The sequence below is a fragment of the Haliotis rubra genome, unplaced genomic scaffold (assembly GCF_003918875.1).
Source record: "Haliotis rubra isolate DU_JTF1 unplaced genomic scaffold, ASM391887v1 Scf564, whole genome shotgun sequence".
Lineage (NCBI taxonomy): Eukaryota > Metazoa > Mollusca > Gastropoda > Lepetellida > Haliotidae > Haliotis > Haliotis rubra.
Window position 1 is genome coordinate 172947 of NW_025767262.1, and position 23471 is coordinate 196417.

The window sequence follows — 23471 nt, forward strand, 5'->3', positions numbered from 1 at the left end:
TGGTTTGTCATGTACTAGTATTGGTAGGAATAGTGACAAACGGTTTAAAGGATCTACATCATCATACATCCCGTAAGTGTACACAGAGTGGAGTTTAGACCCGCCATGCAAGGGTACTGTGGGCATCATGGATTGATGCTCACGGTATCAACCACTGGTTTGTCTAGATCTATCGATAAGCCATTGTTATAGTGCTGATTGTAGTGTCAATTAGTGCTTACCCTTTCATCTAATCTATATGAAAGTTAAGTGTAGTTCATGCATTCTGAACCACAGATTTTCATCCACATCTGACCCGTGAAGGTCTGGGTTAGAATACAGATCTTCATGCTTGTCGTAAGAGGCAACTAGCGGGATCGGGTGGTCAGACTCGCTGACTTGGTTGACACATGTCATCGGTTCCCAGTTGCGCATATTGATGCTCCTGATGTTTATCACTGGATTGTCTGGTCCAGACTCGATTATTTACAGACCGCTGCCATATGGTTGGAATATTGCTGAGTGCGGCGTAAAACTAAACTCACTCACTCACTCATCCCCATCTTCTGTGTTTCTCTACCATCATCATGGTAGTTTAGAAGAGTCCAACATTAATGATCCAACATTAATGGCAGAAGTACGGCAGGATTAGATTGTGATGGAAACCCTAGAACCTTATAGGGGAGTTGTTGTGGTATACTCCCAGGGAGCTGAGAATGAAATTTGAATTAGTAATACTAGTGACTAGTACTAGGACATATTGTCTCTTTGACTCATCATCATCATCATCACATAATATAACACTCCTGATGTACCAGCAATGTTTAGACTTTTTTGAGCTTCAAGAATAATACAACATTCCCAACATGAAATTTGGTTGTCTTTCTAATACAATACAGTTTCGTTTGTTTGTTTAAATTTGTCGAGGTAGCCAACATACAACATTATCAGTCTGTTTCTCTTGCAGCTCCGAGCAGTCTGTGAGCACCATCAGTGATGACAAGCTGAAGGAGGTGTTGCACCTGCTGCAACTGGTTCGAACCAGTAGCAACGGGAGCCCCGAGGCCACCTGCTTGTTTCTGGATGAACTGTCGTCTGTCATCAGTAAAGGCAATGTCGACCCCAAAGTTGTGGTAGGTTACAGGTTATCGTCACATCAGTGGGTTCAGACTTATATCAGAACATGCAGGGCTCAATTTGACTTTATTTGACTTGCACCCGTACATGAGACATGAAAACCAAGTTGCACCACACAGAACCAAGTTGCACATTTGTCCCACAAATTTGTAATTTAATATGTTCTGCTGTCAGTGTGACATGAATTAAACATAATAAGAACATATAAGCATCTCAGTTCATGAACCAGGAATAAGATGTCAGTAGCTCTTATCCTGCTTATATGTATAAATGGAGGCAATAGATGGTATGTGCTGTAGCCATAGGCCCACATTCCCAACTTTAAATCCTGTGATTCACACCTATTCTTTGTTTCTTTGTGTGTCAAAGACCTGAGTGGCGGCATTCCTATTTCAGAACTGGATTTCTGAGAACATGATAGCAGATTTCCAGGATGATTTTGTGGTGGACGTGGAAGAAAGCTTCATTCAACAGTAAGTGCAGGATGTGTATATAAATCTCAGTAACAACTGTCAGTTTTGTTTGTTTGTTATTTATTGCCACTTGCAGCAATATTCTAGATGTGTGGTGGTGGTCTGTAAAGAAAACCAGACAATCCAGTGATTGACATCATGAACATCGAACCACACAATTGGGATAAGATGACATGCATCATCAAAGTCAGTATGTCTGACCACGTGATAGTCGCCTCTTACGACAAGCATGGGTTGCTGAAGATCAATTCTAACTCAGATCTTCATGTGGCAACAACTGAACAACAATAAATGTCAGTGTAACAATGATGATACGTGAAGGTGAAGGTCAAGATGTGAATAATAACTGTAGTGTGACCTGTCTGGATACGATGTGTGGTATGTTCATGCCATATGACTGAATATTTGTGTGTATTTCGATGCTAAAGCTGTTTAAATTTAATGAAAATCGGCAAAATTTTCACAAAACTGTTATTGTCAATGTAAGATTTAAAATATGGAGTGGCTATGACAACTAAACAAAGGGGGAGCACTCTCGTGTATGAGACAAGATAGAGTTACCTAGGAAGTGGTGCATGAGTAACTAGGAAGTGATTAGTTATGAGTAACTAGGAAGTGGTGTGTGTAACTAGGACAGTGGTGTATGAGTAACTAGGAAGTGGTGTATGAGTAACTAGGAAGTGGTGCATGAGTAACTAGGAAGTGGTGCTTTAGAAGTGGTGTATGAGTAACTAGGAACATGAACAGTTTGTGCCAAAACATGGGTATCCAATAAGAACTAGGAAGTGGTGCATGAGTAACTAGGAAGTGTATTACAACTATGAGTAACTAGGAAGTATATGAGTCCACTATGAGTAACTAGGAAGTGGTGCATGAGTAACTAGGAAGTGGTGCATGAGTAACTAGGAAGTGGTGTATGAGTAACTAGGAAGTGGTGTATGAGTAACTAGGAAGTGGTGCATGAGTAACTAGGAAGTGGTACTAGGAAGTACCCTAGGGTAGCTTTATGAGTAACTAGGAAGTGGTGTATGAGTAACTAGGAAGTGGTGCATGAGTAACTAGGAAGTGGTGTGGTAACTAGGTATGAGTAACTAGGAAGTGGTGTATGAGTAACTAGGGAAGTGGTGTATGAGTAACTAGGAAGTGGTGCATGAGTAACTAGTAACTAGGAAGTGGATGAGTAACTAGGAAGTGGTGTATGAGTAACTAGGAAGTGGTGTATGAGTAACTAGGAAGTGGTGTATGAGTAACTAGGAAGTGGTGCATGAGTAACTAGGAAGTGGTGTATGAGTAACTAGGAAGTGGTGCATGAGTAACTAGGAAGTGGTGTATGAGTAACTAGGAAGTGGTGTATGAGTAACTAGGAAGTGGTGTATGAGTAACTAGGAAGTGGTGCATGAGTAACTAGGAAGTGGTGCATGAGTAACTAGGAAGTGGTGTATGAGTAACTAGGAAGTGGTGCATGAGTAACTAGGAAGTGGTGTATGAGTAACTAGGAAGTGGTGTATGAGTAACTAGGAAGTGGTGCATGAGTAACTAGGAAGTGGTGCATGAGTAACTAGGAAGTGGTGTATGAGTAACTAGGAAGTGGTGTATGAGTAACTAGGAAGTGGTGTATGAGTAACTAGGAAGTGGTGCATGAGTAACTAGGAAGTGGTGCATGAGCTAGGAGAGCGTAGTAACTAGGAAGTGGCAGCATGAGTAACTAGGGTGTGTGTGAGTAACTAGAAGTGGTGTATGAGTAACTAGGAAGTGGTGTATGAGTAACTAGGAAGTGGTGCGGTGCATGAGTGGTGCATGAGTAAGGAAATGAGTAACTAGGGAAGTGGTGTGTGGTGCATAACTAGGAAGTAACTAGGAAGTGGTGTGTGAGTAACTAGTGGTGTATGAGTAACTAGGAAGTGGTGTATGAAGTGGTGTAACTAGGAAGTGGTGCATGAGTAACTAGGAAGTGGTGCATGAGTAACTATGAGTAACTAGGAAGTGGTGTGGTGCATGAGTAACTAGGAAGTGGTGTATGAGTAACTAGGAAGTGGTATGAGTAACTAGGAAGTGGTGCATGAGTAACTAGGAAGTGGTGCATGAGTAACTAGGAAGTGGTGCATGAGTAACTTGGAAGTGGTGTAGTGAGTAACTAGGAAGTGGTGCATGAGTAACTAGGAATGAGTAACTTAGGAAGTGGTGCATGCGAGTAATAGGAAGTGGTGCATGAGTAACTAGGAAGTGGTGCATGAGTAACTAGGATGAGTGGTCATAACAACCTTGTGTGATGTATGAGTAACTGTGTGAAAAGAAAACAGAGCGAGATCTGGTGCATGAGTAACTAGGAATTTTGGACAAAAGAGGTGCCAAGGCATTGTAAGTCAACAGAATGTGGTCTCCAAGACCTGTAGTAATTGACAACCATGTGTTTGTGGTAGGCTGCCCCTGTATACAGTCAAGGAGGAGGTGTAATGGAGGTGTAGTCTGGTCGACAACCCATGTGTTTGGTAGGCTGCCCCCTGTATACAGTCAAGGAGAGGTGTACGAACTGTAGTCTGGAAGGTGTGTACAGTCAAGGAGGGAGGTGTCACGAGTCTCACTGTAGTCTGTACTGACAACCATGTGTTTGTGTTAGGCTGCCCCCTGTATACAGTCAAGGAGGAGGTGTACGAGAAGTACGAGTCCCTGTCTCACAAGGAGAAAGATGTGATCTGCACCACTCTCTTCCACAGCCTGAACTGGTTCCGTGAGGTGAGTCAAGAACAGTGTCTCAAAACGTTGAAGGATCAGTGACCAGAACAGTGCTTTGTTGTATGTGTATTACCATGAAATCTAATTATCTTATTAATTCAGATACATGCTTATTGTACACATACAGATACGAACACAAAATATTCCAGATTAGTATTTCAGCCATAGGCACATGCTTTTTGTCCCCCGCCGCAACGCGGAACAGGGGACTATGTATTCAGCGGCGCCCGTACGTACGTACATCTGTTGTACCCAATGTCTTCAAATTTGGTGACAGCCTACATAGGGGATTACCCAGACACCAGTCGATTTGGGTGACCTTGACCTTATTTTCAAGGTCACCACGACAATTGGACCACTTTTGAAACTCTTGTAAACGCAATATCTCATGAACTGTTGTACTCAATGTCTTCAAATTTGGTGACAGCCTATATTAGGAGATTACGCAGACACTGTTTCCTTTGTGTGACCTTGACCTTTTTTCAAGGTCACCACGAAACCGTGACCACTTTTCAAACTGTTGTTAATGTGATATCTCATGCACTGTTGTACCCAATGTCTTCACATTTAATGACAGACTACATTGGGAGATTAACATATCAGTGGCAAACACTTTTTCACAGTTCTAATGTATTTGGCATGTGTGACATCAGCTGTCACTGTTTTGGTGACATCAGAATGGTTCCTGATACATGTTCTGATGTAAGTTTTGTATGGACTTTTGGGGCATTAGAATTTTTTTTGTGTGATTTAAATGTGTTTTCAGTTTCTCACATGAACAATGCAAACAACATTATACCAACCAAAGTAGAAATTGTGTTTAGCTGTGCAAGTTAATTGTTGTTTTTGTTTCACCCTAGTCAGTTTAAATGTTGATACATACATTTTTATTCACAAGACGTGAATAGAATTGTGGGATAAGTTCTTCCAACTTCTGCCCCTGCCTGGTATTTGCATATTATAAATATAGATAGGGAGGATGATTCTTAGACAGAGTATCTGAAACCATATGCTATAAACAGGATATGTTAACACCAAACAGCATTGTGTCTCTTCAACTTTGACAGAAGACTGAATCACTAAGATTTCTCTTTGTAGATTTATCATGTATCTCTATTAATCTTTTTGTACCTTAATTTTTTACTTAATTATTGCTGTACCTCTTAGGTGGCCCAGTATTAACAAGTATTATGCTTGGAATGTTTTAAGACAGTGTGAAACTTAACCAAACCTGCAGAGGTTTTCAATTCTTTGAAGAGAGTCGTCCTTGGGGTACATATTATGCATTTTCCGGCTGAAAAATGTCCTGTGACAGTTGTATCAATGTTTTTTGAATAAAAAGATTGTACAATAAATAAACTCTTTTATTTATTATACGGACCCTACCTCACGGAGTTACCTCCCTTAGCGCATGCGCACCAACTGGGTAGGCTCCTAGACCCGTATCATCATTCCTTCTGCTGAATTCTTATCAGTGAACAGAATTGCGGGGAGGTGGGAGGCCCTACCCCAAGGACTACTCTCTTCAAAGAATTGAAAACCTCTGCAGGTTTGGTTAATTCTTTTTCAGAGAGATCGTCCTTGGGGTACATATTATGCATAAACACAGACTCCCAAAGACCGGAGGCCAGGGAGGAGGGAATTCTGTCCAAGCACACACTCAAATATAGTGATCGTATCAGGGAAAAAATTGAACAGACGCCATAACACTCACCTGTCACTTGACCCAGTTGCGCTTCCGCGAGAGGCATTATGGGAGGGGAACTGACAGGGAGGATTTGTGCTCAAAGACGACCTCTAGCATAATGAGACATTGCACGTAGTGCTAATATCAACTAAATCCGACCCACTAAGTGGCTTCTTTCATGAGAGCACCGTGAGGGGAAAACAAAATACCACTCACTAACGATACAGTAACTCCGTGAGAGAATCGAAGGGGTACAGGTTCTCTGAGTGAGCTCACATTAGCAGACATGTCAATAATGGAATCTTATTGTACAGTAGCGTCAAAACAAACCAATAAACCAAGACTCACTCGGTCAGGGTGGCAGGACACTGTCCACTGGAGAGAACAGTAACGCCAAAGTTTGCACGATTACGGAATGCGACGAGCTGATAATGGCGATATAACGTGCTTTGGTCGGCTCCAAATAGCGGTGAGCAGATCTCTTCAATGGGAGTGCCGATGCAAAAGCTTTTGATGCTGCTACTGCCCTGACCGAAAGTGAGCCTTCAACCCTCAGGGGAGGCTTGCCCTTAGCCTGATAAGCGGCACAAATACACGATACTAGCCAGCGAGACAAAGTCTGCTTGCTCGCTGGCAGACCAGCCTTCCCGCCACCGTAACAACAGAACAGCTGGGTACCCGTGACGGATCCCCTGCGTTCGTTTGAGATAGACTTTGAGCGCCTTTACGGACATCCAACGGGTGAGTGCTCGAGGAGTGGTCCCCGATGTGGAAGGCTGGGTAAGAGTAGGAAGTTCGATAGGAGCTGTCACATGGAAAGCGTGATCGACCTTCGGTCGGTAAAGTATCTGGGAGGCTTAATACTGACACGATCCGTGTGAAACACAGTCAGCGCCGGTCGGACGACATAGCATGTAAATCGCCGACCCTTCGACCAGATGTTACCGCCACCAGAAAAACAGCTTTCCAGGTCAACAACTGAATGGAAATAGCCGATAGGTGTGAGAAAGTGGGACCGGACAGCCAATCGAAAGCACGATCGACAAATCCCAAAGGTGGACTGGTTCGCCTGAGAGCAGGTCGAATCCGTTCCGCCAGCCAGAAAGCGCTTGCACGAGAGGGTGCTGCCCCAGAAGAGCACCATCGACAGGGGTGTGAAAAGTGGAAATAGCGTGGAGTAGCCGCCAATGGTCGGGCCGCCAGGCCTTCTTCCAAACGAGCTTTAAAAACTCCAATACCGGACTAAATCCGCAGAAAAGGGATCTGCAATCCCCTTATCTGAACACCAGCGGCGCATAGCGGGACCACCTATCCTCGTACTGAGCGTTTGTCGAATCCCCTCGAAGCCAGAATTGTGTCTGCAACTGCTGCAGGAATTCCGCGTGCCTCGAGGTTAGACCTGACAGAGGCCAAGCCACCCACTGAATCCGTGGATTTGGGTGGGGCGCCCGCTCTGAGTGAGAATGTCCGGTCGCCAAAGGTAATAGAACAGGAGGCTGAGCCAGAAACCTGAGAATTACCGAAACCAGCTCTGTGACGGCCAAAGCGGTGCCAGTAGCACAAGTAGCCGAGCTGGCTGGGTGGACAGCTGTGAAAGGACACGGGGAATGAGTGGTAACGGCGGAACGCCCAGAGCACTTTGCCCGCCCAATCCAGCAGGAAGGCGCAGCCAACGCCCTGGGTCCGGTATCGAGAGCAGAACACGCGGGTGTCTGATGCGTCCGCCCGGGGCGCAAACAGATCCACCTCGAACGACCGCATACAACTGGGAGATTACTGTGAATATCTGCCTGTCGAGCATCCACTTTCGTGCGGGGCCAGGATCCGCGAGAGCGCATCTGCTCGCGACGCTCTCCAGCCCGGAGATAAACAGGGAGTACCTGACAATCGTACTGGTCGCTCCAGAGGAGAAAGTCCCACGCTTCCCCGAGGAGCTGGGGACACCGTGCCTCCCTGCTTCAGGATGTACGACATGGCCGCCTGGTTGTCTAACTGAAGACGGACTACCTGGCCACGGACATGCTCTCTGAAGCATTTCGAATACCAACCGCACAGCTCTCAGTTCCAACACGTTGATGTGAAGGTGAGCTTCGGCCGGACCAGAGTCCGAAGCCGACAGACTGCCCAGAACGCCCCCAGCCCGTGAGGGACGCATCTGTCTGAACTGTGAGAGCTGGCGCCGGGATTTCCAAGGGAACCCCTGGTGAGATTCCCGACATTTGTCCACCACTGAAGGTGAGGTGTCAACCACTGGGGACTGTGAGACTGCGTTCCAGATCCTCCGTGTGAGTCCACAGCCCAGCCAAAGCTTGCTGTATGGGACGCATCCTCAACCGCGCCGCCACACTACAGAGATCGTCGCCGCCATATGGCCCAGTAGACGGAGCCAAGTCCGTGCTGGTGCCTGGGGCTGGGAGAGGAATGAAGAGACCATCTCCGAACTCTGGTGACCCGGTCGGGGCGACAAGGAAACGAGATCCTTGTTCGCTTGAATCGCCGCTCCAAGAAAACCAAGTCCTGGGTGGGTACCAGGTCGGATTTCTTGAGGTTGATGATCCACCCCAGTCGAAGTTAGAATGTCTATCACTGTGTGAGTAGCATCTTGACTTCGCTGGCTGTGTTAGTGCTCGAGCAACCAGTCGTCTAGGTAAGGGTAACAACGCCTTCCTTAGCGGCGAGCTAGGGTAGCTGGGACTAACATGAGCTTGGTGAACACCCTTGGGGCAGTCGATATGCCGAAGGGGAGCACCCTGAATTGGTAATACATCCCGTCGTAAGAGAACCGAAGGTACTGCTTGAACGATGGATGTATGGGTACATGCAGATCACGCATCCTTTAGGTCGATTGACGGAGCCAATCGCCGGGCTGAACAGATGAGATCACCGGCGCAGTGTCTCCATCTTGAAGGATGGTACTTCGAGCATGCGATTCAACCCCTTGAGGTTGAGAATCGGACGGAACCCGCCGTCTTTCTTCGACGAGGAAGAAATGCGTGGAATAAAATCCCGCCTGTTCCTCTCCGGTGGAATGCGCGCTCGATTGCGGACTTGTCCAGCAGAGCCTGAACGTCGCGGCAATATGTCCGCCCTGGCTTGACATGACGGCACCGAGTGCGGCGTATGCCGGTGAAACGGGCGGACCTCGCTTCCACAGTGGGAGATGGCCTATGCTGACCGTGGCCAGCTCCCAGCCGTTGTTGGTAGCCTTCTCCCATTCCGGCAGGAATAGAGAGAAGCGCCTCCCACTGGGATATGGGTAGGAGCACACGTGTAGTACCGGTAGCGGAGCTGACTGGGCGTGACACACGGCTTGAGCGGCAGCCTGATGGGTTAACGGGAGGTCGGGCAGACCTCCAGCCAGCGAAAGGCTGGGAGCTAGTCGAGGACTGCTCCTTGCCCCTACCCTTGGCGGACCTGTTCCTCCGCCTACCCCTACCAAGCGGCCGGGCCAGCCCGGCAGACTTCGGTGTAGGCTGCACCCGGCGGAGGAAGGTGGCACGGAGCCGGGGGGCGAGACACCAGCGGGTGCTCCAACAAGGCCTTAGAGTCCTTGAAGGAGGTAGCTGCAGCGGCAGCCTCCCGTATGACCTGCTGGGCCCCTGGAAAGAGGGTCGCTCCCAGACGGAAAGGAGGGCCAGCAAGGTCTGCTGTGTTGCTGCCGAAGTACCTAGACGCCGACAGCCACAGCCGGCGCATCCCCATGACTGCGCACATCACCGTCGACGCAGCAGACCGCAAAGAGTCGGCGAGGTGAGCCTGCACTTCGAAAGCTGACGGAGCAGCACGACATGCGCGGCGACACGCGCCGCCAGCATGCCCCGCCTCCAGGGCCGACCTCTGAACCGAGGAGAGGTAGGCTCTCATGGACCACCACCCGCACCTGCTGCATCGGCGTTCGGTAGACCTCCTCAGAGGTCCGGGCACGCGCGTGCTGCAGAAGGCTCCAGCGAAAGGGCAAAAGGTGGAGTTAGGGGGCGCCCTTGCCGAGCAGCCGAGCTGCTCCGAGGAAGCCGAGCCCCCAGGGCGACGGAAGTGAAAACACATTCGTCAACAATCGGTACAACGAACAGGAATCCTCCCCAAGCTGGTAGCGCCGCCGACGAGTTCAGGTAAGTCAAACCTTACTCGGGCACCAGACAAGAGGGATCGACCACGTCCGAGACCAACGATGGCAGAATGCGGAGCTGCGTCTGTGAGGGTTGCCTAGGGCAAACGCCTCGCCAGGCAAGCGGAACTCAGTCGAGTCCACGCAACCAGCAGGCACCGCTGCCTGGGGTAGGCCCTCGGCAATTTCTGCCGGACTCCCGCAAGGCCGAAGCAAAACGGAAGCAGCCGTCATGCTCCTCGACCTCCCCAAGCTCCATTGCTCGGCGTCCCGAGCCCGAGTCAGAGGCTGGGTCTCCTGCGTAAGAGGACCCTAACCCCGACCCGGTGGACTGCCTAACGCTAGGAACCACAGGAAGGAAGAACAGACAGACTGCTCCGTCGCCAGCGCCAGCCGGCGCGCGTGGACCCGGTCCCAGACGCTGGAGGCAGGCCAGGCAGAACTGGTGCCTCCGGGCCTCATGGGGCGGCGGTGTGCGCAAGGACCGGAATACCAGGAATACTCAACGGCCCTCGCAGCGAGAGCTCCGAGAGGGGACTGGGAGCACCTCCTCTCCGAGCAGCAGCCGAGGCGTCCGGATCGAAGCCAGAGGCAACGGATCTACAGACGCCTCAAGGCTGAGGGATCGAGCCGAGCCGGCGATCCCACCCCCGACTCTCCGCCCCGTCCGGAGTGGGTGAGGAACTCCTGCCGGAGACCTCCAACCGACTCACCGAACGAAGGACTTCATCGAGTCCATCTGCTGCTGAAACATAGACTCCATCAGTGACATGTCAAAACCACCGAAGTGGCAGGAGAGGGGAAGGGCCACGGGATTTTTTCCCTTTTTGACACACGCTTGGACTTAGACGGGGAACCTGCGCCAGGTCCCTCCCGCCACGCCACGATTTCAGCGATAGAACAAGGTGTCGGCAGCCGCCTCTTCTGGGCCTGGGGGAAAAGGCCAGACAAATAGGGCAGGAGTCAGCCTCATGGCCTGTCTTCTCCAGACAGGCCACGCAGAACAGGTATGACTGTCGGCCCGGGGATACCCTCACAGACCGAACAGCATGAAAAGGCCTGAAACAAACACGCCAAACATGTTAGTTAACGGCGGCCAGCAGCATATAAACACGTAGAAAACATTGAAAAACTACGTGAAGGTTACCACGGAAAGTAATAGTTGGTTTTAATACCAATATTACGACCACATGGCACGCTAAACTTCCCGCCATGGCAGAGCAACACGCATGTAACCACGGAAAGTTCACAGATTTTGTATTAATACAAAGTCACAATTATGAAACAACCAACTGTAAAGCTTTACTGTTCTTGTTTTAGACAAATAAAGACCATACATACAGGTGGTGTCTCAGACATAGTCTCTTTTAACAGCGCCGTACGGCTCATGAATGGGTTATCAAAACACGTCTGTTCACGGCCGTGACAGCAGAAGGAATGATGATACGGGTCTAGGAGCCTACCCAGTTGGTGCGCATGCGCTAAGGGAGGTAACTCCGTGAGGTAGGGTCCGTATAATAAATAAAAGAGTTTATTTATTGTACAATCTTTTTATTCAAAAAACATTGATACAACTGTCACAGGACATTTTTCAGCCGGAAAATGCATAATATGTACCCCAAGGACGATCTCTCTGAAAAAGAATATGTATGTAGATATACCTGTGTCCACCCTAAACTTTTGTTTCCCTGGTCAGCTGGCCAACTGCTTCGCCAAGCAGACTATGCCGGAGATGAAGGGCAAGGTCATCGTAAGGCTGCAGAACATCACGGAAGTGCAGAACACCCTGGAGAGACTGCTGGCAGGTACGTACAGTTCTGTGGGTGTCATACAGATTGTATATAGTCCATAATGACATTGTGTGGTAATCAAGGTTTCTTCTAGGATGATGTTCAGCATTGGATCCACAGCAAATGTTTTTTTGTAATTCTGCGATTGAAACTAATATTCACAATTCAATAGTTTATGCCAATACATAATTGTTTTAGCTTCACAAATGGGACTTGTATGTCACGCGTTATCAGGATCTTGTCAAGGGTCACAATATGGCTGAAATATTGCCGATGTGACGTTAAATATTAACTCACTCACTCTTGTCAAGGAAATGAATTTAATATCTTGTTTTACAATATTGTTTAATGTACAAGGCTAAATACATAAAACTTTCAGAAAAGAAGGTCTTAATGAACGATGTCAAATGATATATTTTTTCCCTGTCACTTGACTGACATTTAATTTTTCTGTGCTGGAAAAACATCTGTAATTGTCTCTAACTTGTGATTGACAGTTACTCCAGGGTTCCGACCTCCAGTTGCAAACTTTGACCTTGAAGAGACCCAGCAGGTGGAGCCCTCTAGTGGTGGTTCTCGTGGAGCAGAGGGCAAGAAGAAGGGGAGAAAACCAGGAAAGAAGTAAGACTTGATTTTATGTGATTGAAACAGCTCAGTAAGGATTAAACAAAACAGTCTGATATTCAGTCCATTTGCTGCAAAATTGTGCCAATGAAATATCCATCTGAAAGCAGCAGCTTGTCTTAAATTGCATGGAAATTGTTTATTTTCCTATGTATACTCGTCATCATAACTTAAAGGGAAAGAGTTGTTTTTCAAGCGATCATGTAATTCTTGGTGTTTTAATAACAGCAAACAGACTGCAGGCCATCACCAAGTTTGTAGACTGGTGACCTGTAGGTAGTCATATTGTGAAGTGAAGGAAACATTTGATTTCTTCTGCTTAAGTATAGTTGAATCGTTGTTTGCATGTATTGGTAATGATGATGACTGCGGACAGATAGTTATGGATTTGGTCATGGATCACTCATCTCGAATACCTGGGTTTTTGATTTTGTACATGACAGTCCAGTTGTCTCCATCTCTTGTACTCTGTGTTGTTTGAAATGAGTGACACCCATTGATGTGTAACAGGAAACAGTCCGAGAAGGAGAATATTTCTGCAGACATGGACGAGAACAGCCGAGATTCCACACAGTCTGTGAGTATATTGTGATGGTACATCATCGCAATTGTGTGGCATGTTGTGGTATTCAGCGATGGTGGTTTACAAACAATATAACATGGTTCAGATTATCTGACACTGCTTGGAGACATCCGACACTTAACTGGATGCTGACCTCTCCGCATCACTATATATTTGCCTGATTTCTTGATTGTATGATTTACTTAGACATTTTTGTATGTCTTTAGTCATAGTCACAATGTCCTTGCTTGTAGAAACAGGAGTTTCCATTCTGCACAGAGTACTTTATGCTGTTGTATAGTGACATAGTGTTGCAATGTTCTGCTGAAGCTGAGAGTTTATCCCCAGGAGTCCCAGAAGCCGAGCCAGTCAGGGACCCAGCTGAAGGAGGGGGACAAGGAGGAGAAGATGGTTAGTCTGTCCACCTACATGCAGTACTTCAGGTCAGTCTGTCCGCCAATAGGGACTGAACTGCAAATAGCCTCTAAATTGTAGTTCAAGAAAGTTTCCATGAATCTATCAATACATTTTTAAGGCACCATAATACGCAGATCCAGCTTGAATCGATACTAGCTCAGTGCCAAGACTTGCATGGAATTAGAAAAACTAGACTTTAGGAAGCTGGCCAATCTGCATGATGAGACTCTATCAGGGCAAATTCTAACACCTTGTCAGACTTGACCGACTACAGTGGACCATGAAACATGATCATATTGGAGCTTCCGTTTGTAGAAAATCACCTTTTCATGATTGAAAGCCTATACAGTGGAAGCCCTCTAAACCGGCAGCCCTCCAATCCGGCATGCTGTCAATATCGGCACTTGAATTTGGTTCAGGCAGAAGTTAGTTAATTTATGATCATTACACTCCCTCTAATCCGGCGTTAGTCTATATTCCGTATTTCGGCACAACAAAGGACCTCCCAATTGACTGTTTGTACAGTAATTAATGCTCTCCAAACCGGCATCCGATATCTCTGCTCTCCTGTTGATTGGCTGATTGTAGATTATAAATTAATTGTGTGAATGAAAACAATAAATTTGACAAAATTAACACACTGACGCATGATAGGTTTTTGACTGCCCGCAGTAAAAATATGCCCATTTCTGGCCCAATTTTGAAAGAGAATGCTATTCAGTTTGCTTCAGAATTAAATATCAATGAGTTTAAGGCATCAGATGGTTGGGTGGCACGATGGAAGACACGATACGACATCAAGCAGTTCAAAGCAGTACACGGAAGATCATTCTCAGGTCGAAAAGGGAAACGTTCTCTAAACCAGCATGCCCTCTATACCAGCATTTTTTGCTGGACAAACCAAATGCCGGTTTAGAGGGCTTCCACTGTACTATGTTTTGAGGGCAGATGGCAGAGAGTAATATAGACATGGGGAACTATATTCAGATGTCTGTGTGATGAAAAGAGATTCTTGGGCTCTTTCAAGGATCATGGTGTTGGGTGCAGTTGATCTCAGTCAGAAAGTTGATCCATTAGTGTTCCAGGAACTAAGGTCGGAGAACAGGCAATGGGTTCACAGCTGCTCAGGTGTTTCTCAGTGTGTGAGCCCTATACTCCATGTAGAGGAGAAGAATGTCTGTAATCGTTGTCCATAGTTACACAAGACTCTTTTGAGTTTGCATGTTCTTATCTGTTGTGGTGATTTTGTTACTGAGAATATTTCACAACATTCTTTGACATGTACTGGTCATAACTGTTTCTTATTTCTCAGTTTGTGGTCATCATATTTCGAAATTAAACACTCTGAAATTGGCATCCGAGTGTTTGTTTTGCAGTTCAGTATTCATTCAGTACTTTAGGTCAGTCTAGCTTTCTGCATGCAGTGTTTTGGTGGGGTTTTACAATATGCCTGATTGAGTTAAGTCTTCTTCAATTGGCCAGCTTTGATGTAATGTGAATCATGTCTGCTCCTGAAAACTCACAATCACCACTTGTCTTGTTTTCCTTGTAGGGAGTTAGATGTGAGCGTGTTCACCATCCTGAACGCTGGCCTCATCACCAAGGCTGCTCTTGACTCCGAGATGAACACAAAGGTACAGGTTGATCAGTTTTACATTTATTGGGGGGACTACAGTGCACTCTGTCAAACTCGGACTCTGTCTTTCTCGGATTGCTGTATAAACCGGACTGAACTTACGGTCCTGGGCCCCGTTCCTCAAAGCGATCTTAGCGCTACGACAGTCGTAAGTCTATGTTAAGGTATGGGAGTTACGATCACCTTAGTGCTACGATCGTTGTGAGGAACGGGGCCCTGAAGTAATCCTTCTTTGTTGTCATAATCAAAAAGTTCTGTATCTCGGACTCTCATTATTTCGGATTTCGGACCAAAGTGTCGGCCCAAAAAGGTAGTTACACGTAAAAACATTGCTTTATAATCCGGACTGAGCAGGAAGTCCGCTGGCCAATAAACCTTGAATAAACAATCCGTTGATTGGTTTGTGTATTTTGTCTTATTTACTGAGCAGGAAGTCTGCTTGGCCAAGACCACTTGGTCTAGCAGTGAACGCGTATTTACCTTTGATGCGATTAACACTAATTTGTAAACTATAATCATGTAAACTCAGTGTCAATGTCACTATGCATTTAAGAGGCCTTCACACACAGTGTGATATCAAATCAGGTCAAAATGTCTGAGTGACCACGAAAACGCCCGCGTACTGAATTGTCACTTGTAACCAAGATAAATCTTATCAATGAATCTTGAGCTATTCAGAAGTGATTCACTGACTACCAACCTCACATATCCAAAGGTTCTAGAGATGCTGAGGGAAATAAAACATTTTGCCATGGTGCAAAACTCACCTGAACTGTTGAATCCTGTGGCTACACTCGAAGCCAGTACAGAAACTATGATCCTAAAACACTCACTTAAAAGTCAGTCACAGTCTTTGATGACTGATTTCTTCACAAACTAAAGCTTTTATATGCACATATGTAATAAACAAATGTACATGTACTTTGTCAGTAAGTCTTTCGTCTTTATACGCATTCATGTAATATGTAGGGGCGGTGGGGTAGCCTAGTGGTTAAAGCGTTGGCTCGTCACGCCGAAGGCCCGGGTTCGATTCCCCATATGGGCACAGTGTGTTAAGCCCATTTCTGGTGTCCCCCGCCGTGATATTGCTGGAATATTGCTAAAAGCGGCGTAAACCTAAACTCAGTCAGTCATGTAATATGTGCTTCATGCACAAGCGTATGCACGTCAAAGGGAGATAACTCCATTAATATCTGTGTACTTCGGACTGCTGTCTAATTCGGACTTTTTAGTCGGTCCCAAACCAATCCGAATTAGACAGAGTGCACTGTATGTATTTAGTGGCATCCCTACATACGTCCCGTTTCTTGTTAAAGCAATATCTCATGAACTGTTGTACCCAATGTCTTCAAGTATGTCGACAGCCTACATTGGGTGATTATGCAGACACCATTCATTTCAAGCATCTTGTATGTGACCAAAAGAAAAGGAGTAAATGTATTATTAATATTCCATTCTTTAGCGGCAGGGGGACATTGCCATATCAGTGGCAAACACCTGTTGCATTTGTTTTCAAGATTTCTGTGGCAGATATATCATTCCTACCACCTCACCCAGACCTGTGAAGATCTTCAGCAACCCTTGCTTGTCACAAGAGGCGACTAACCCGATTGTGTGGTCAGGCTTGCTGACTTGGTTGACACGTCATCATATCCCAATTACGTAGATCAGTGCTCTTGCTGTTGACCACTGGATTGTCTGGTCCAGACTGTTATTTACTGACCACTGCCATATAGCTGGAATATTGCAAACAAACAAACCACCTCACCCTTGTGGGTAGAGGCAGCTGAAATGGGGATTTGGTGGCAACAATGGCTGATAAAAGTGGTACATTGGCTGTGGTCACTTTTTCTCAACAGAGTTGAGTGTGGGTCATCATCAACAATAAATAGTTGTTCAAAGGTTAATTTCATCATATGTAAGCCTTCATTGGAAACATGACCCTTATTGACATATATAGCTGACATTGTGCATGGTGTTGCAGGCCACTGAGAATCTGCAGATTCAGCCGCCACAGTTGGAGTTCCTGTTGAAGGACTTGACCAGAAAACTGGACCACTCACTACTGGCCTCAGCTGCCAAACGCAGGACTTTCCTCAATGTGTGTATCCCTGCTTTGAGTCAGATGAGTGTGTGTCAACCGGACCATGATGTTCATTGTATCAGCCACTAGTTTATGATGCTGCCATATGGCTGGAAAAGATATGACTATATCAAAATAATCATGCTATGAGAGTTGTTTATATGTATTGCTGTATAGATTATAACAGTTAGGGAAATAATGGTCATTGTTATACTCTCTTGCTGACTGTCAAACAGCTACTCACTGACACCAAGGGCACAACACAGTGCTATAGAGATACATGTGGTAGTCAATGATGAATGTCCTTGGGTGTCATTCTTTGTAGGGGGGCTGTGGGGTAGCCTAGTGGTTAAAGCGTTCGCTCGTCACGCCGAAGACCAGGGTTCGATTCCCCAAATGGGTACAATTTGTGAAGCCCTTTCTTGTGTCCCCTGTCGTGATATTGCTGGAATATTGCCACAAGCAGTGTAAAACCAACTCACTCACTGACATTATTTGTAGGTAGTGGAAGAAGAGAATAACTTCTTGTGTTATAGACCAAGGCTGACAAGAGTGTTGGGTTCTCCCACCTGGACCAGTACACAGCCACTGAGATCACCACCAACATGATCCACCTGCTGCCGCCACTGTGTGAGCACCTGGAGGGCACCAGTGCTTTCTTCCAGGTAGGTCAACTGAAGGGAGGGACAAAAATGCACTCTTCAGCTCTGGTTAACTTAGGGAAGGGGACACCAATGTGTTACCAGTTGTTTTGTGGAATTGGACCAATCCCGACTGATGATCAATTAGGAGATAATCCTATTATTACGTTTTGGGCCGCTAACGCGTTCGGTTTTAAATGACATTTAGCAGCGTTCAACCAACTATAATCACTTCCAAAATGTAAACGCAATAGGATTATCTCCATTCTACCATGACATATGCACCATGAATAAAACATGTTGTAAATATGCACTCATTACCCTTGCATAGTATTTTGACACTACGCTAGGTGAACTGGCTCTCAGAAGTAGCTATTGAAATTTTTTCACTTCTAATTTTTTAGTAACAGCCAATCAAAAACGAGCATACTTAAATGTCATGGTAGAATGTAATTTGATATTCTGAATTCCATGTGTCCAGATTTCAGAGTGGAGCATGTGTAACTTATTCCAGTCCTGATGTTTATGTGTACAGACCCTGATATCCGAGAACGACGGCATGCTAGACGGCCCCGGGCAGCAACTCCCCAGAGGCCGTGTTGATGGGATCTTGCTTCAAGCTCCTGCTGCAGTCACTGCTGTCTCTGTTCTCATGGTAACCCTACATTCCTACTGGGTTCCTATGTATGGTTGGAAAGTCCTATGGAGTCAACCCAGATGAAGTTAAAAAAATACATCTTCGTACCGTATAATCTTTTTTCTTTAAACTAACGTTTACACATATTTACTACAGAATATTTTTTTATCTGTTTTTTTTTTTCCAGCTACAGTATGCGATATAGATGATCCACAATCGTTTAATAAGTTGTTAGTAACTTTCATTTTTTTTATGATTAAGACTAGGTTTAGTTTATATTTCAATTGGGGCTTTTGTCTTCGATAATGGAAACTAAAAGACACAAATATCATCTGATAAACTGGTTTTGTTTCAGTAGAAGTGTTTTGGCAGTTGGTTGGAAATAGTATGTTGATTTACCAATACAGATGCAGCTATGAGAGGTATGTTCTGCTTCCAGGAATGGTTTTGTGATGGCTGAGAACCGGCAGCTGTTGAAGGATGGCCTGAATGCCCTGGTGTCCCGCATCAAGTCCAGCAGCAGCTCACAGTCCTCCTTCCATGACCTTGTCAGGTGAACATTTCATCCGTAACTACTCGTGTCATTCTGGCAAGCCGGATGGCAACTCGTACCCCTGGCCATGTTCACGACTGGGCCTTTTGTAAGCGCAAACGAATACAGAGATGAAAATAGTCTTGGACTGTTTCTAAGGAAGGATAACTCTGAAATTCCAAACATGGCTACTCCTAGAAAACACCAACACGAAAGTCACTTTAAGTTTCTTATGTCATTAACAAATATCAGTAACAAGATGATTTTATAATCATGGAAATGATAATGAAAATCGATAATTGCAAGGAAACTATTTGACCGTATTTCACATTTCCTTATGTGTGATTTAATTGGTTTGCCACGATTCTTGACAATAATGGCGTACTATACAGGTACGAGTCTTCTTGTAGGTCATGGAAAGAGGCGAGTAGTTATGAATGGTGAACATTTATGGATGGATGGATGGGAGGGAGAGATGGGGGAGGGAGGAAGAGGGAATGGATGGAGGGATGGATGGATGTGGGGAGGTAGTGGGGTGGAGGGATGGATGGATGGGAAAGGAGGGGAATGGATGGATGGATTGGGAGAGGGGATGGATGGGGAGGTAGTGGGGTGGAGGGATGGATGGATGGGGTAGGAGGGGAATGGATGTATGGATAGGGAGGGGGTGGAGGGATAGGGAAGGAGCGACAGGAATTGATGGATGGGAAGGGAGAGGATGGATGGATGGAGGGATGGATGGATGAAGGAAGGAGGGATGGATGGATGTCATTTACCTGTTTGTGTTTGTGTAAATATGTCGTGTAATGATACATAATGAAGACCTACAGCTTCATTGAGTTTATGTTTTTAACTGTTTACTTGATCTGGGCTTCAAGTTTCTTGTCAGCTATTAAGAGAGACTGATACTACTTCATCTTGTTTTTATTTAATATAAACTATACATTCATTTTGGAAATCACTTCAAATGAGACAATTAAAGGAGTGAAAAACTATTGCAATAATGGGTCGCAATACACTATCGCTATCGCAATAGTATGTTGCAATGGACTGTCGCTATCGCAATAGTTGTTTCCCCTCAATAGTCACCCCTAATTATATGTTTCTTTTTGGACTTAAAATTATTGAATGGCCCTTGAAAAAGGATCTAAAATGGCCTTAAATTTGATATCTGATAATCTGTAGGAACCCTGGAAAGTGTTATGTGATAACTCACTTGTGTGTAGTATATTGTATAGAAATGTCTGCTGAGGCAGATTTCCTTTCCTTTCATCACGAGAGACAGCATCGCATCTATAATATACATATGTAACTATTTTTATGTCATGAATGAGTGAGTGAGTTTAATTTGTTCGCCGCTTTTTATCAATATTCCGGCAATATCATGGCAGGGACACCAGAAATGGGCTTCACACATTGTACCCACTTGGGGAATCGAACCTGGGTCTTCGGCATGACAAGTGCACACTTTAACCACTATAAGCTACCCCACTGCCTCCTTTATGTCTTGAAGCGTAGACTTGATTGTACAAAACCTCTGTTACAGGGGAGCCTTCAACTACTGCCAGAACTTTGCAGCTACAGTGTCGAATCTCCCTACAGCAGTGACACTGCTGAGACTGTTGACGACACTGGTGGAGAAGACAACCTTACCAGAGCTTAAAGGGAAAGTTGGTGAGAACACTTGGATTTATTTGCTTGAAAGTACAATGACCAGAATTCTTTTATAAAATCACAAAACCAAAGATGAAAATGTTCAGTTCGATTAGAAAGATAGAAAAAAATATGGTAATTGCTTATATGGATATGATAATCTAGTGTCATTGTTATGTTTAACATCAAGGGTTATTCCAGCATGCATAAACATGACTTTACATTATAGAGTTAACAATGTCTCGCCTCTTTCACCTGAAAACAGCTGTTCTTGCTGAGGAGTTTCTGAAGCGGAATGGTTAGGGCCAGATGGACAGAGAGAGAAGGGAGCCAAACACAACGAACAGCTACAGATTGTCATCAAGTAAGACGACAAAACAAAACATGGATATATTGTAAAATGTCACCTTGTCACCTTATCTTTTATCATCAAGCCTGAACATTCCCGTCCCTGTATATTGATGCCTGGATGTGTGTGGTGAAGGATCAGCAGTGAGTATGCAACATCTTGCGTTTCTAGGATGTTCCTGGTGTACTCGGCTGATCCAGTGGAGGCCATTGAGGAACTAACAATAGGATGTCGGGAGCTGATTGAGGCAGGCAAGAATGGATGCTCCAATTCCTACCCCTCTCTAACAAGGTGAGCTACAGTATATTCGAACCTCTTTCCGATAAGATCAGCTACAGTATATGAGACCACATTAAGGTGAGCCACAGAATATGAGAACCAGTTTCGGATAAGGTGACCTACACTATATGAGAACCACTTTTAGACAAGGTGAGCCACAGTATATGAGAACCACTTTCAGATAAGGTGAGCTATAGTATATGAGAACCACTTTCAGACAAGGTGAGCTACAGTATATGAGAACCACATTCAGACAAGGTGAGCTACAGTATATCATAACCACTTTCAAATAAGGTAAGCTAGAGTATATGAGAACCACTTTCAGACAAGGTGAGCTACAGTATATGACAACCGCTTTCAGATAAGGTGAGCTAGAGTATATGAGAACCACTTTCAGGTAAGGTGAGCTACAATATATGAGAACCACGTTCAGGAAAGGTCAGCTACAATATATGAGAACCCCTTTCAGACAAGGTGAGCTACAGTATATGAGAACCACTTTCAGATAAGGTGAGCTACAGTATGTGAGATCCACTTTCAGACGTTCTGACTTGCAGAATATGTGAACCCCTCCAGAACAAGGTGAGCTAAAGTGCGTTACAACCATTCTCAAACAAGGCGTCAAGTAACTGCAGGATTTCTACTGTTTACGACTGAATTCACAATGTCTTGTTCTGTGTTCTGCTGACATCATCATGTCTTGTTTCAGGCACTCTTTCTCTGTGTACTACCGAGTGCTGTTCAGTGAGCTGATTGAGGTCATCAAGCGACTCCCAGCTGGGAAGCTTAATGAGTCAAGAGATGTAGGTTATTGAGATAAAAATTAAACACAGTTGTTATAACTCAGAGACAGCAACCACTCTATGCATGAACATTGTCCAAACCCTTCCCACTGCCAGACAGGCAGTATGTAAGGCAGATGTTGTCAAGCAAGAACCATTAATATTGATGTACATTGTAATCTGAGCTTTCATGTGCCACTGGATCCTCTTGCTCGGATCAGGATTTTACCTGATTCATTGGTTTAAAATAGGGACTGTGTGGTACCCTACATAGTATATTTTCACTAACCTTGGCTAATGGGATCGTGCGGTTGTTGCACTGTGTAACTGTTAAATGTAAAATGTGTTTGTTCGAGACAAGTTAGATATAGTCAAGCAATGGCATTGTAGGATTAGATTATTCACATGACACCCTGATGTTCAGAGCATGTAATGGTGCACCTTTGTTGATGTTCCACAGCTGAAAGTGGAGAGGTTGCTGCGGTGGAACTCGGCTGTCAAGATCCTGCACATCTTCGTCAACCTCATCCGGGTACAACAGTGCTTGTCATATAAAGCAGTGAATGATGTTTCAAATAGTCATGTTCCGGAAAATCTTAATGACAAGATGTTGTTGTTACAGATGATATCTCCAATGACTTAATTAAACAGTGATTTGGAATAATGTGAACTTAATAACCCCAATGATAAGCATGCAAGATATACGAGCCTTTTAGTGACGAAAGAATAAAGATTTCTTTGGAATATTAGCTAAAAGTACAATAGAACAAACTTTATTATGCTTCACTCACTCACAAGAATCTAATAACCCCAATCATAAGAATAAAAAGATATTGAGCCATAAAGTTTGTTCGATATTGGAAGAAAGATCTAAAGATGTAAAAACCTGTGAAGATCTGGGTTAGAACTGGTCTTCAGCAACCCATGCTTTTTGGAAAAAGGCGACTAACTGGATTGGTTGGTCAGGCTCACTGACTTGGTTGATGGCATTGTTTCCCAACTGCGTAAACTGATGCTTATTATGTTAGTAAAGAACAATTAAACAAGCAAACTAAAGCTGTAAACCTGTTTTCAGACATTCGATGGCAGATCCAACATGGGTACCGCTTTGAAGGTAAGAGTTTGATGTTAGGGTTCTGTTGAGCTGATATTTCTATTCATTTTCATTATATAATTATTGCATTTGTTAAACATAATTCCTAATTATGACCATGCCAATATTCTCGACATTTAAGGTGAAGATTCTTTGGTGTGAATCAAATAAGCTTTTTTACTTGGTATTATTTGAAAAGAGTATTTATGATTGAAATTTGACAAAACTTACTGCTCTTACAAAGTGGGATCTCAGCTCCATAATGGACAACTTCCCAGT

General features: G+C 44.9%; 1 protein-coding gene across 1 annotated transcript in view; it reads left to right on the forward strand.

Moving 5' to 3' along the window:
* LOC124254114 (Fanconi anemia group D2 protein-like) overlaps positions 1-23471 on the forward strand; it is a 48954-nt gene that overhangs the window by 21785 nt on the left and 3698 nt on the right. The window contains 20 exon segments of the mRNA XM_046687991.1: positions 947-1112; positions 1513-1589; positions 4106-4322; positions 11811-11919; positions 12402-12525; positions 13039-13105; positions 13439-13533; positions 15060-15141; positions 17128-17244; positions 17763-17891; positions 18403-18438; positions 18440-18522; positions 18944-19057; positions 20583-20710; positions 20955-20978; positions 20981-21053; positions 21210-21329; positions 22027-22120; positions 22560-22631; positions 23175-23213. Of these exon segments, the coding sequence (XP_046543947.1) occupies positions 947-1112; positions 1513-1589; positions 4106-4322; positions 11811-11919; positions 12402-12525; positions 13039-13105; positions 13439-13533; positions 15060-15141; positions 17128-17244; positions 17763-17891; positions 18403-18438; positions 18440-18522; positions 18944-19057; positions 20583-20710; positions 20955-20978; positions 20981-21053; positions 21210-21329; positions 22027-22120; positions 22560-22631; positions 23175-23213 (1966 nt within the window).